Genomic DNA, 14,211 nt, shown 5'->3' on the forward strand with positions numbered 1-14,211 from the left:
TTTTGCTAGCAGATGAATTCCATTGGAAGCTAGAGAACAATCATTGCTGCTGAGAAACCAAAGTAATAAGCTAAGTTATTGTAGCAATTGGCCTCAAATCATCAAAACAATTTAGAGAATACATCATTTTAACTGGCTCATCATATAAGGACCACAACAAGCTACTAAACAATGTTTGCAAGTCAGCTGCTTGGCTTACGACATACCTTACATCAATTTGGCCACAGATCATATAAAGCACTCCTCATTACAGCTCTCAGGTTTTTTCTCTCTGGCAGGAAATGTAGTTCTGTGGTAAATAAAGCGAGCTGGTGTTTTATCTGCGAGTTTGTGGTAACTATGGTTACACAGGCTACCCTGCTTGTATTTATTAGCCTATCAATCAGTGGCTAGGCTGCACCACAGAGATTCTCAGAGGTTGCATGACGTATTTGCTTAATGCATGCTGGGTGTTGTAGTGAGAGAACATGTATGTACAAAATTGTGAATCCTGCCAAACCAATGAGGCTGAGGTTATATACTGATATAGTGCTGTTTTGCAGAACACTGCACTACACACACACAAAAAAAGAAGTACTCTAGTTTTAGGCTGGAATCCACTCATAAGCCGAGTCCATAAGGTTTTTCACATCTAAAAAGGGCTTTCCTAAAAAAACAAGTGATCTGAGGCACATTGAATGACTAAGGGTTTCCTCTGGGGGTCAAGACTGTGGCTCCATCTGGTGGCCCATTTAGCACTAAAAGTGTCCACCAAAAGCCAAACCTGTCCAATGAAGTCAAACCACGACCTCTTGCTGTGGATTATCCTTTGGCTTCAGTTATCAGACTAAACCAAAGACCACGCCATATTATCTTGAGATTAAAGAATGAAAAATTATTATTTGTTCTTTTTCATTTTAACCAAAATCACATTTTAGGTACTAAATTGGTGAAACAGATGGGGAGTTGAGACAGGCAGGTACACCCAATGTGAATAGAAAACAAAACTAGAAATAATCACATTAGAAATGCATAGAAATGCAGCAACACTTCACCGTATATTCTACATACCCAGGAGATAATGAGTCCAGAACAAGCTGAACAAGTGAGATAAAAGGTGGGTGGATCCAGAGATGGAGTTAAACTGAGCCTATACAAAACATGAGAATCTGCGGCAACAGCTGCTCTGACAGCGTAAAGACCTAATATTCACTCAGTCCCAGCGGTTATGCACCACAGGTTTATCGCTATACTGTTCAGTCCTGTTTTTGGACTATATATATTTTGCACAATAAAAAGCACTTAAAATTGATCTCAGTTGTTAAATATGGCTTTTATTAAAAGTGAGAGGGCATCATAGGATAATAAGCCACTGTGAACTTTCAGACATAATGTATTTAAAAAGTGGAAATGCGTAGATTTAGGATTTACAGGCACCTATGGAATAGTTAGATAAGAGACTCAGTGCATTCTGGGAATGGGCAATAGGACAACATTTTATTGTTATGATAAATTGTCACAATTTGCTTTTTGACTGACTGACTACACATTTCATCATAAAATTTGCATATTTAGGTCTTTTAATTGAATTTATTGCAGTTTGTAAAACATTGAATAAAAATCAGTGTAGCTGTAATGTGTTCCAACTTTTTAAATCTCATAAAAAATGAATATTGTAATGCATATTGTGCGTTATGAAAATGTCTTGAAGTATCCCAACATTATTTTTGCCGTATTGCCCACCTCTAAGCCATCCCAACAAAAAAATACAAGCGGGGTCTCTTTTGGCTCAGTGGGCCTAAAGCAATTGCTTATACGGCTCATAGCAAGAAACAGCCCTAAATAAAATAAATAAATAAATAAATAAAAGACAAAATAGTCTGTAAGCACTGAATTTAGATGGTTCAGCAGAAAATACGGTGCCTATCCTGCAGTTGGTCCTTTTTATTGTTTTTAAGTTTAGTCATGTCACCACCCCGCCACCCACCCCACCCTCTTTTTTCAGGAAATCCTGGGAAAAGAAAAAAGATAGGAAACTGGACAATGTTGGAATGTGAACAGTGATTTATGACATTTTCTGACAGGAAAGTAATGACAGCAGTTCTTATTTTTTCTTTTATCACTTCTCCGTCTCGGCGGTGTTATATAACAATGCATAACATCAATGTAACGTTGGGCATCTGCTCTGATAAGAAAGCAGAGACTGTTATTCATCTGACTGCTAGTGTCTGTTTACTGAGCTTGAAGGAAGAAAATCCTTTAAAGTGAGCTTCCTCACTAAAAGCTATTACCACACTATTTAGTGCTAAGAGGTGCTAATTAAAGGGGATTTCCACCAATTTTTCAAAGTTTGAACATGAAACAATTTTTGAGACGTCAACAAAGTCATTTAGAGTGGTTTGATGTGCCTCATTGTAGATAAACTTACCAACCTGGATTTCTTTGTGGTGACAAGAACAGGGAATGTTTCTTTTTCATATGTAATACTGATAAAGATGGAATAATGGCAAATAAAAAATACAGCCGTTTGGTGTCTACCCTGTCTGGTGCCCTGTTGAATTTGCACAAATTATGGACTGTGCAAAAGTTATGGCACATTTTATATCTCATGTTTTCATTTTTCCAATATGTTAAACATAATAAATAGAATTAGCGCAATAAAATTAGGAGAACACTGTTAAAGTGTGTAGAGGACATGTTAACGTATTTTCACTCAACGCATGTCATTTGACCAGAGTTCACATTTTTGCATACGACTGTTGTTTTCCTTAAAACGCCCTGCATGTAACTCAATGCCATGAATGTATTTTAGGTTAGAAGGTTTGCAAAACTATCATAAAGCAATGTTTCAGGCTTCAGGCAGTGAATTCATACCCATTTCATGTAGTGACGTTCTGCTAGGAAGCTTTTAGAGGGCTTACATGTTTCGGACGCCTTTCCTATCAGCACGACTGTGAATTCTGACTCTGCAGTTTCTCTACACACGTTTCTTCACGTCAAACCACTCTGGGTGACTTTGTTTATATCAAAAGGATTCAATTATGCAGAAAATTTGACAAATGGTGGATTTCCCCTTCACGCTGCAGCCTAAGAAATATTTAACGAAAAAGCCATCATGTCTGTTTTGTTGGATTCAAAGTACTGCAGATCACGAGGTTGGGCTTTCTGCTGACTCTAGTAGCTGTGCTGTCCTGTCACAAGCTTACTGTCCTTTCCCACAGTGTTCAGCACACTCTTCACGGAAAGGCAACATGGACAGCAGCAGAGCGAGGGCTCCTCCACCGAGTCCCCCGCAAGAGGACATCAGAGAGGGGAAAATATATGGAAATGTTTTTGCAGAACTTGAATCAATTGATTTGCCTTTGGGAACGACCTTAAGGTAGAGCTTCCTCATTCAGCCAATGCCTAACTCATCATTATTCTGTATTATCACGCATGTTCTGTTGAGCAATATGACGGCTGATCAGTCAGGCTCACATCTAACATTAGAACACTGTAAACTGTCAGTGTTACTACCAATAAAGTACTACTCCTCCTTTTATAAACAACAACAAAAACGTTCACAGTTTAACGGCTTTTACTATATTACTAAAAATAAATAACATGTAATTACAACTGTTTCCAAAAATGTTGAGCCCTTTTGCAAAATGTAAATAAAACAGAATGTAATGATGTGTAAATCATTAAACCTTAAATTTAAGTGAAAATAGTATAAAGACCACGTATCAATACTGAAATGGAAATTTTATTGGATTTTGTTGCCAGCAACATGTTTCCAAAACGTTGGGGTGGGGCAACAAAACACTGGTGAAAAAACATCTGGTGGAACATCTCAGTACTAATTAGGTTCAGTGGCTACCTGTCAGTTACATGATTGGGTCTTTTTCAGGGGTCTTATTTCAGCAAGACGAGGCCAAGCCACACCCTGCACGTCCTATAAAAGCCTGGCTTTGTAGTAAAAGAGTCTGGCTGCTAAACTGGCCGGCCTGCAGTCCAGACCGGTCACCCACTGAAAACATTTGACGCATTACGTAATGAAAAATACGGCAAAGGGAATCCTGAATTTAAATAAGTTTAAATCCCACCTCAAGCAAGGATGGGAAAACATTTCACTTCCAGATCAACAGCAGTTGGTCTCCTCAGTTCCCAGACACTTACAGGACATGCCCACAGCGGTAAACACGCCCCAGCCTTATTAAACGGAGTGATCAACAAATCCAAAAGGGGCAGTTTTCAAACAATATTTAAGTTCTCAGTTTTTGATATTGATATGTGGTCTTTATACCATTTTCAATGAAATGTAAGGTTTAAATGATTTGCACGTCATCGCTCTGCAACAAACCTCTAACCTCTGCAACGGTTACAGCTCCTGATTTATTACATTTAGCGCAGCATCCCAACTTTAATATAACATATAATAATAATAATTATATGAAGAAGAGGAATTATTATTATTATTATGCAAATCTTTTTCATGCTGTTCTTTTGTTATTTTATTGAACTCCCTCCTTAAACTAATAAAAATATGTAGAAGCTATGATAACTGAATAATATGAATATAATGTTTGTAACAGCAACAATAATAATCCCTCTAATTCCTTAATGTGTGATTATTAGTGGTTTATTAGTGGTTTATTAGCAGGTTTAGGAGGTTTTTCTCTTTTCTTGAGTTTTTAAAGTGTATTAGCTGCGTTTAATGACTTCCTCCGCGCGGACCTCATCGTTGTGGCTGCTGAATGCCGCCCCCTGCCGGCCGCCACCCGCCGGCCGCCCCCCGCCGGCCGCCCCCCCGCCGGCCGCCCCCTGCCGGCCGCCCCCTGTCACTACACTTCCAGCCGCATTCTCACAACATACAGCCAACATGGCGGAGAGCGGCACCTTGGAGAGTATCACCGAGCACGAGCGCATTCTGCAGGAGATTGAGAGCACAGACACGGCCTGCGTGGGTCCAACGCTTCGGTAGGAGGTTCTGACCCGTGTTGTGTTCCCTGGCTTTTCGTTTTGTACCGCGCTGTCCGTCTCCATCGAGGAGGACGGCGGGAGTTGGGCCTTTGTTTGCTCGAGCGCGCTGGTCAGTCCGGAGCGGTCACCGGTAAAAGACTCTGTAGCTCCGCGCGTTCAGCGGCAGTTCAGTGCTTTTGGTTAAATCGTTGGTTTAATTCCCGTCTGGGGGGTCTGGGGGGGTCTGGGAGGGTCTTGGGTGGACGGGGCGGTTCAGGGACAAGAGGGCGGGATGGATGGAGGGCGGGATGGATGGATGGATGGCAGGCTGTGGGCACCTGATAGCCGGAGAGCTGCTGCCGGTCAGCGAGCCGAGCGGCACCGGGCGCGGCGGGTCCGCTGGCCGGGCGCGAGGGCGAGTGTGGTCAGTGAGGGCCGGCGTGCGGAGGCAGCGCTGTGACTAGTCGGGCTTTGATCGGTTCGCTGCTGGAAGCTGAAGCCATGTCCGCGGTCAGAGACACGAACCGGCGGCTCGGCCAGATGGAGGCGTTAGAAACCCGACGCCGTCACTGAGGAAGCTCGGACCGCTGCCCTCGCGCTGGGAAACGGCAGCCCTAAGCTTTTACAGCGGCCCACACGGCCGGCGCTGGGGCGGTGGGGCAGCGGAGCCGCTGGCCGCTTTCCCAGATCTGTACATCATAAACACGCGCCAGCGGTCTGTGCGAGCAGCTGGAGATCAGCGGATGCGCTTCCGTTTCGCCGCTGACGGAAACGCCGCGCTTGCCGTTGCTCTGGTAAAGGAAGCGGCCGGTGTGTGAGGACGCGGTCAGATCGGTTTACAGCGGGACGGAGGAGGATGACGTGCAGGTGGCTGTCAGTGGGTGTGGCGCTCAGGTTAGCAAGGAAGCTAACAGAGAGCTCGCTGAGCATCTCAGGTGCGCCTGGATCGAGTAAAGAGCTGAGCGACACCTGGAGCGAAGCGGAGTTGATCACAGATTGATCATCATCCACACACACACTCTCACACACACACACTCACACACATACACACTCTCACACACACACACTCACACACTCTCACACACACACACATACATACACACACACACTCACACACACACACACACTCACACACATATACATACACACACACACACACTCACACACACACATATACATACACACACACACACACTCACACACATACATACACACACACACACACACACACTCACACACATATACATACACTCATACACACACACACTCACACACAATCACACACTCATACACACACATACACTCACACACACTCACACACTCACACACACACACACTCTCACACTCACACACTCTCACACACACTCACATGCTGAGGGGCATAGAGCACAGAGGTCACCGACTTTCTGCAGAGTCAATCACTACAGACCTCCAAACTTCATGTGGCCTTCAGATCAGCTCAAGTACAGTGTAGAGAGCTTCATGGAATGGGTTTCCATGGCCGAGCAGCTGCATCCAAGCCTTACATCACCAAGTGCAGTGCAAAGCGTGGAATGCAGTGGAGTAAAGCGCCGCCACTGGACTCTAGAGCAGTGGAGACGAGTTCTCTGGAGTGACCAATCACGCTTCTCCGTCTGGAAATCTGATGGATGAGCCTGGGTTTGGTGGTTGCCAGGAGACGGTACTTGTCTGACTGCATTGTGCTGAGTGTAAAGTTTGGTGGAGGGGGGATCATGGTGTGGGGTTGTTTTTCAGGAGTTGGGCTCGGCCCCTTAGTTCCAGTGAAAGGAACTCTTAAAGCTTCAGCACCAAGAGATTTTGGACAATTTCATGCTCCCAACTTTGTGGGAACAGTTTGGGGACGGCCCCTTCCTGCTCCAACATGACTGCACACCAGTGCACAAAGCAGGTCCATAAAGACACGGATGAGCCAGTTTGGTGTGGAAGAACTTGACTGGCCTGCACAGAGTCCTGACCTCAACCCCATAGAACCCCTTTGGGATGAATTAGAGCGGAGACTGTGAGCCAGGCCTTCTCGTCCAACATCAGTGTCTGACCTCACAAATGTGCTTCTGGAAGAACGGTCAGAAATTCCCATAAACACTCCTAACCCTTGTGGAAAGCCTTCCCAGAAGAGCTGAAGCTGTTATAGCTGCAAAGGGTGGGCCGACATCACATTAAACCCTATGGATTAAGAATGGGACGTCACTCAGGTTCATATGTGTGTGAAGCCAGGCGGCCGAATACTTTTGGCAGTATTGTGTAGGTCAGATCGGTGTTTTTAAGCTGTATTTTATCGTATTAAGTCCTTCTAAGAAAGTCTGTTCGCTGGGCGTCCGTGTTTTCAGTGCCATCGGGCAGTTATTTTGAGCCCATGCCAGGAGACCAGGCTCCTCTCTCATTAAACAGCGAGGGGCCTAAATATTCGAAACTGAAGGTCAAATTAGTGTCTCAGAAACATTTGACATCACAGATAAAATCTGACAAAGACCTCATAGTTTGCAGCGCTGGTTGTTCTGTCTGTCCACTGCGAGGGTGGCCCCTCCCCGCTCCCCCTAACTAGCGTGCTGATTGGCTCTTTTTCTTAGAGGGCGGGACTTACTCTCCAAACGGTCACCGTGTTGAACTTTACAAGCTTTCCTGTTTTCCGAGATACTGCAGAGAAAAACATTTCCTGACCGGCCCATTTTCTGCCTTGTGTTTTAGGAGTTAAACCCTTATATTTCCAGCATGTTCGTAACAATGAAAGAGCGCCATCAAAGGGTTAAATAAGAGTTTAATACAAGCACAATTCTATAAAATAAAAATGAACTAAAACATTAAAACATAACCTCATGTCCTAAAAATCACTGGGCCTACAGAGATAAAGAGATGAAGGTGGAGATGAAGGTGGAGATGAAGGTGGAGTTGAAAGTGGAGTTGAAGGTGGAGTTGAAGGTGGAGTTGAAGGTGGAGTTGAAGGTGGAGTTGAAGGTGGAGTTGAAGGTGGAGTTGAAGGTGGAGATGAAGGTGGAGATGAAGGTGGAGATGAAGGTGCTGGTTGTCTACATTTTTGTTCATCAAAGTACAAACAATGTAAATATTCCTCGTAAAGGTACAGCAGTTTTTTGGTTTTGAGGTCCAGCTGTGCACCTTAAATGAGTTTCCCCGCTAGATAAATACGTGCTTGTACCTTTTCATGTAATGTTTAATAAAATATATAAAATAAAAGGCCTGGAGACGAGACGGGGTGTGGGGTCAATACAACTTAGAAAACAGAGTTTTTAATTTGCTTCTGTTCCCTGACTAAATGTACCGACCTGCTCCCTGGGGGTCCTGCCCAGTGAGCGTGCAAGGCTCTGAGGGTCCGGTAGAGTTGCGTGGAGCCTGAAGGAACGCTGTTGAGCTGTAGCGCACATGGAGCGCAGCTTTCTGTGATCCAGCCCTGAGGCTCCAGCTTTTGATGCGCGCTAATTTCACAGATAAAATCTGACGGTTGTTTCTTCCTTCTTCTGAACATCCGCTTGCAGCATGACGACGTACGTTAAGGAAACTTGCAGCGTCACCCACTTCCGTATGTGCATGCTGCCTGTGCTGTGACAGGGAATCGTAGCTTCTGCTGTTTACTGTCAGTAGCCTGTCTAGAGCTCTTCTGTACAGGCTGTTTGTGTTTGGCCTCATCTCTTTAAGGCTGAGTGGTAGATCTTCTAAAGCCTCTGGTGTGATGCAAACATGGTGTCCTCAAACACGTAGGGGGCTGGAGAAATCATCACACTGAATTTATTAATTCATCAAACAAAATACGTTAACACTGTACATGTGAACACACCAGGTTTCTCTGTACATCCAGTTTTGTGACGTGCACTTGGAGTGGATGAAGAGTCCATTTTAGGTCAGTCAGCTTCCTGCTGGACCACAGGAAAAATCATTGCTGTCTAAAAAGCTCCCAGTGAGTTGTTATTGTTTGTGATGATTTGAGTCCAGCAGCTGTTTTGTAATGATTCTACTTTTAAACCCCTGCAGAGTAAAGATCTGTACAAACACTGCGTGGCTCCACACTTTGGCAACGGTTGATCTTGGGCTCATCAGTCCATAAAACTCCGAACTCAGGATTTTCTGTGGCTCATCTCTGTATTTCTTTAGGAATTCCAGTTTAGCCGTATGATTCTTCTTGCTGGTGAGTGGTTTGCGTCTTGGGCATGGCCTCTATAACTCTGCCCTGTCTTCCTCTATAAGTCTTCTTTGAATAGTGGACAGTAATACCTTCACCTTTACGCCTGCCCTGTGGAGGCTGGTGATGCCACTGACTGGTGTTTTTGAGCTTCCACAAAGTTTCTGTCATCAGCTGCTGTTGTTTTCCTTTGCCAACACGTTCGATGTTTGTTTGTTTGTATGGCAGTGCTTTCTTCCTTTTTTCCAGAGCATTCCCGATGCCTAATGCTTGTGCAAATTTCGCCTCTTTTCTCAGCTTCACAGTGGCTTACATTTCCTCCATGGGCAGATCTCGGGTCTTAGTTTTAGCTCATGCTGTGGCACCAGTCCTCCGAAAGTGCAGCTCTTGTCGTTTCCCCTCAGGTAGCAAACTTTGCTAGTATCAGTCTGTTTTCATGCTCAGGTCATTTTTTAAAGTCAAAGCAGAGTTCAGGTTTGGTTCAGTTCACGCTGAGGCTGAATTGGACTTAAACTACACGTGTGGGTTTTTGTTTATTGGTCGGACGTTTTGCAGGGATGCAAGGGCTCAGCTACTCTTACATTTCTCAACATGAAAATAGAAAAATATGAAATGGAGACCCTTAGGCAGCGTCCATCCAGAAGGTAAAAGTGGCTAAAATCCGATTTTCTCACAAAATCCGATTGTTTGCTCGGCTCTTCACGTTATCTTTAAAGGTTACTAATATGTGACATTAGTCTGACCGGAGTGCGCTCCTAAACGGACCCGCATGCGCAGAAGAACAGTGCTCAACATTGCTTCACGTTTCTTGCCCATCCAGAGGTGAACATCCGATAGGAGAACACCAGGTTCTCCTGGGGCTTTCAGCTTCACCTTCGCCAGCATCACAGGAGCCATCATGAAGCTTCATTGACTGACAGCTCAGCTCATCTCCCAGAATGTGTTGGAGCTCGCCGTAAAAAATCGCCCCAGTACTTTGGAAAGTGGTGGGTCAAAGTCCTGAATTCATGCAGTGTCTTTTAAGCGAGAATCGCAGGGCGTCTGACAGTTGATCCTTTTCTGCGCTACTAGTCTGTCATAGTGTTTGTATAGTTCAGTGTAGAAGCAGCGAGTGTGGAAGTGGAAACATGACATCATTCTTCTTTTCTTTTCCCTACATTATCTCTCCTGGCAGAAGGCAGGGAGAAAGAACCTTCTGCAATAACAGGAAGGAGGAAGCATTTGGAGCCTGAGGTTGCTCACGCTTGTCCTTGGTGTTTTACTGACTGATGAGGAATGTTTAATTTATGCTCAAGGCTGCCGCTCACACCTCATTTTGAAATCGTGAGAAAGGTAGAAACTGTTTCTTTGGCAATGTGAGCTTCGTCTGTTTTGAACAGAGACCGAGGGCGTGGCACAGGTTGAAACGCCGAAGGAAGTGTAATGGAATAAAATCAGTTTGATTTTGTGCAATAGATATTTACTGGATGCTCTGTAGCTTCATGTGTTTGCTGCGTGTAGCTAAGGCTCCGTTCACACAGCAGGTGAAAGTGGCCCAAGTCTGATTTTTTTTTTATTTGGCTAGTCACATTATCTTTTAAATGCCGAGTCAAATCAAGTCAAAGTTTATTTATATAGCGCTAACAGGTGATGTCACAGCTTTACAGAAAAATCCAGGTCCAAGCCGCCCTGGGCAAGGAAATGGCGACAGTGGCAAGGAAAAAACTCCCTAGAGGAAGAAACCTTGAGAGGAACCAAGATTCAGAAGGGTAACACATCCTCTTCTGGTCATCACTGGAAAGCAAACAGCATTAATATGATATTAGAATATTAGAATACAAAACAGGGAAAAACAGGAGGAACAGTGGTTAATTAGATAGAGTTTAGCTGTAGAGTTTATGCAGCAGCAGCAGCATCTCCACCAGGAGGGTCAGTTCATGAAGGTGAGGTTTGCACAATGCGAAGCTCGGTGGTGGTCAAAGCGGTCCAGAGTGCTGGCAAGCAGTGGGCACCTGATCAAGGCAGAAGCAGCAACAGCGTTAGACCGCATAGGATTGGTAGTTGTTCAACTCAGCAAAGAAAAGGAAAATTCACAGAGTTAGTTGTGTGAAGAGGGACCAATCACAGGGTGCAGCAGAGACTCCGGCAGGTCTACATGTTACAGCCTAGCTAAAGGTGAGTAACGGGAAGGTAACAGAGACATGAGGGCTTGCTGAGATGTCAGTGTTCCTTCACTCCATCGTCAGCAAGCTTGAGTGAAAATGTAAAAGCAGCGGGATGACGGCACCGACACTCCCACGCTTGAATGAACAAGTAGGTTTTTATCCTAGACTTAAAGACTGAGGCTGTGTCTGAGTCCCGAACACTGACTGGAAGATTATTCCAAAGTTGGGGGGCTTTGCATGAGAATGGCTTTGTATGCTCTCCCCCCGATGTAGCTTTACTGATTCTTGGTACTAATAGTAAGCTGGCACCTTGTGATCTAAGTAGGTGATGGTTCATCGAGTAAGAGAAGTTCACTCAGGTGCTGAGGACCTGTATGTGGCATTAGTCTGCACAGGTCACGCTCCTAAACGGCCGTGCATGCGTGAAAGAACAATGCTTCACGTGGCGCATCCAGAGGTGAACATTCGTGACTGCTGATGAAGGCAGATCTGCTCCTGGAGGTTTCAGTTTCATTTTCCACAGGAGTGATCATGAAGCTTCTCTCACTGACCGCTGTGCTCGTCGCGCAGAATGTGTTCGAGCTTGCCGTTAAAAGTGCACGTTATTTGGAAACAGTCACTTCGTTTGCGGCCTCTGATTCTTTAAACTTTCAGACTTTTCCTTGGCGCTGCGGCCTCGTTCTCCTCTGGCCGCATTCAGTCATTTCTTTTTAAATTTCTTCCAACAGGACGTGGTTCAATAAGTGGTTAAATGAATCCCGCCGGCAAATTATTTTGAAGATCACACGGGATCCACAGGTGAACCCACCTCGTGCAGACCTCTAATGTATAGTGCCCTCCATAGTGTAAATCTCTGTCTCAGGTTTACATTTGTTCTCGAACAGTTCACACATGGCCAAAATGGGCATGCTTAGATAAAATATATATATATATATATATATATATATTTTATACATGATTTTATGTTTGTATGAAACTTTTGGGACATTCACAGGTGTTTGTGATTACTTAGGTGTTTATTGCTTTCATTTCAGCATCTACGTCTTGATTTTAGGCTTTGTGAGGTCAACATGAGGTCCAGAGTTCTGCCAGTAAAAATCAGAGATATTGGCCAAACCTTGGATTTATCAAGATCAGCTGTTTGGAACAGCTCCATACATCTGTCCAGCAGATCTGATGCACTTCAGGAGGCAGGTGTGGATTTGTAAATGACTGTTGTCCGCAGAAAACCTCATGAGGCTGCACTGCAAGATGAAGAGCATCCCGTTTTTGTTGCTAACTAGAGGTCATGTTACAGTTTGATAAAAAGTAATTAAGTCTGCAGAGTTCTGGAAAAAGGTTTTATGCACAGATGAGACCGAGATCAGCTTGTATCAGGCCGTTTTCACACTTGGGCTGTTTCAGCGTCTGGTTTCTTTTGCATATGTGAACTCGGACCCCTCTAAACAGCCCCGAAAACTGAGAGCACCTCCTGAGGTTGTCTCAGTTCGGTTTGTTTGTAGCTTTTTGTGGTTCGATTAATTTGTGCAGTGTGAAATCAAACCGGCCCCAGTCCGCTTTAGCTTTGCTTTATGGTGAAGTCCTCAAGACTCGCCGTCCACACAGCTACTTCAGCGCTTCAGCAGGTAAAACAGACCAAGGATCATTAATAAGGTTCTACTCAGGACCAAGTCTGTCCGAGATCTGAGAGCGACAGCAGTGCTGGCGTAGTAAAGCGACAAGACGCGAGAGCTGGCGTGATTTTACCGTCTTAAAGGCTCGAGCTCGGCACGCTACACAGTTTTCAGCTGCTTTCACACTGAACGCTGAATGAATGAAACCTCGCCGGGTGGAGTTTCACTGAGGAGCACAGCCGGAAACGGAGCCCACCAAGGCAGACCCACACGGCCGTTTTTCCAATTTTGTACGATGCACCTTGGCCAATCGTTTCAGTGCAGCCAATAGGAGAGCAGCAGGCGGGTCTGGTGGTTCTTCTCGTCACCTGATAGGTTGGATTTATCAGAGAACACTGCCCACTTGGCGAGCACTGTGAAAGGGGTTCACTTACATTGTGAACTGAGGCCATTTGCAGTGGGTTCCCTTCCAGGTTCACTTCAACAGAACTTGGTTCGGTTCTTTTAAGACGAACTGTATGTGAAAACACTGTCAGAGTGATGGAAGGGCAAAGTGAGGAGGCGAAAAAGGTGGGAGTGTTATGGCCTGGGCTTGTGTGGCCACATACTGGCTGTCTCGTCTTCGTTGGTGAGATAACTGCTGGTGGCAGTAGCAGAATGAATTGTGAGCAGTGTAGAAACATCAGCTCAACTTCGGGAAAATGCCTCAAAACTCACCGGATGGCGCTTCATTCTACCCCAAGACAGGCTGGTCCTTTGAGGTTCGCCTTAGCCGAAGAACACCAGAGGTGTTGCTGAACTTCCTTTCTGCTGGACTCGGTCAGCTGATTCAGCTGAATCACTGAGTGAGTGAAGAGAAGTTCCTTCTCTGCCTTAAATGGTGCAGGAGTTATGTTCAGGACCATGTACAGGTTATGTACAGGTCCCAGGATGTATGGCCCACTTTTTAAGGTGGAATATAAAAGTGAAACAAAAAAACTTGCAAAAAGAAGCCAATTTTAGACATTAATGAATAATAAGACACAGAGTCGCAGCCAGAAACGCACGGAGCCTCCGTCCAGCACAGAGCCTTCAGAGCAAAGACCACACAAAGGGCTAGCAGGAAACACCTGTAGCCTGGCCGTGCCCCGCCTTCCCTTCCTCGCTGTGACGGGACAGGGAAGGCCGGTTCAGCCAGCCGGTCACACCTGAATCAGAGGATTTTTTGGACCAGTGGGCAGGATATGAGTAGATTAATGGCCTTGCATGTCAAACGTGTTCCACCGTAGGACACGGATATGTTAATGTTTCACTTGACGTGCTCGACCTGGTCGAGTGACTTATTAAACGTTCTAGTTTTAAACGAGGAACGACTGAATTTTAGTGACTGCATGTGTTTGAGCTA

General features: G+C 45.0%; 1 protein-coding gene across 11 annotated transcripts in view; it reads left to right on the forward strand.

The window, feature by feature from the left end:
* The first annotated feature begins 3,207 nt into the window (after positions 1-3,207).
* exoc6 (exocyst complex component 6) overlaps positions 3,208-14,211 on the forward strand; it is a 62,792-nt gene continuing 51,788 nt past the window's right edge. For 6 of the 11 annotated variants that reach the window (XM_017684383.2, XM_017684386.2, XM_017684387.2 and 3 more), the window contains exon 1: positions 3,208-3,358. In XM_017684383.2, the coding sequence (XP_017539872.1) occupies positions 3,231-3,358 (128 nt within the window). In that variant the 5' untranslated portion in view covers positions 3,208-3,230. Of the gene's footprint in view, positions 3,359-4,798; positions 4,939-14,211 lie in introns of those variants that run through there. The other 5 variants (XM_017684388.2, XM_017684394.2, XM_017684392.2 and 2 more) reach the window with 3 other exon arrangements.

Source organism: Pygocentrus nattereri, chromosome 13, assembly GCF_015220715.1.
Source record: "Pygocentrus nattereri isolate fPygNat1 chromosome 13, fPygNat1.pri, whole genome shotgun sequence".
In the NCBI taxonomy this organism is placed as follows: Eukaryota; Metazoa; Chordata; class Actinopteri; order Characiformes; family Serrasalmidae; genus Pygocentrus; species Pygocentrus nattereri.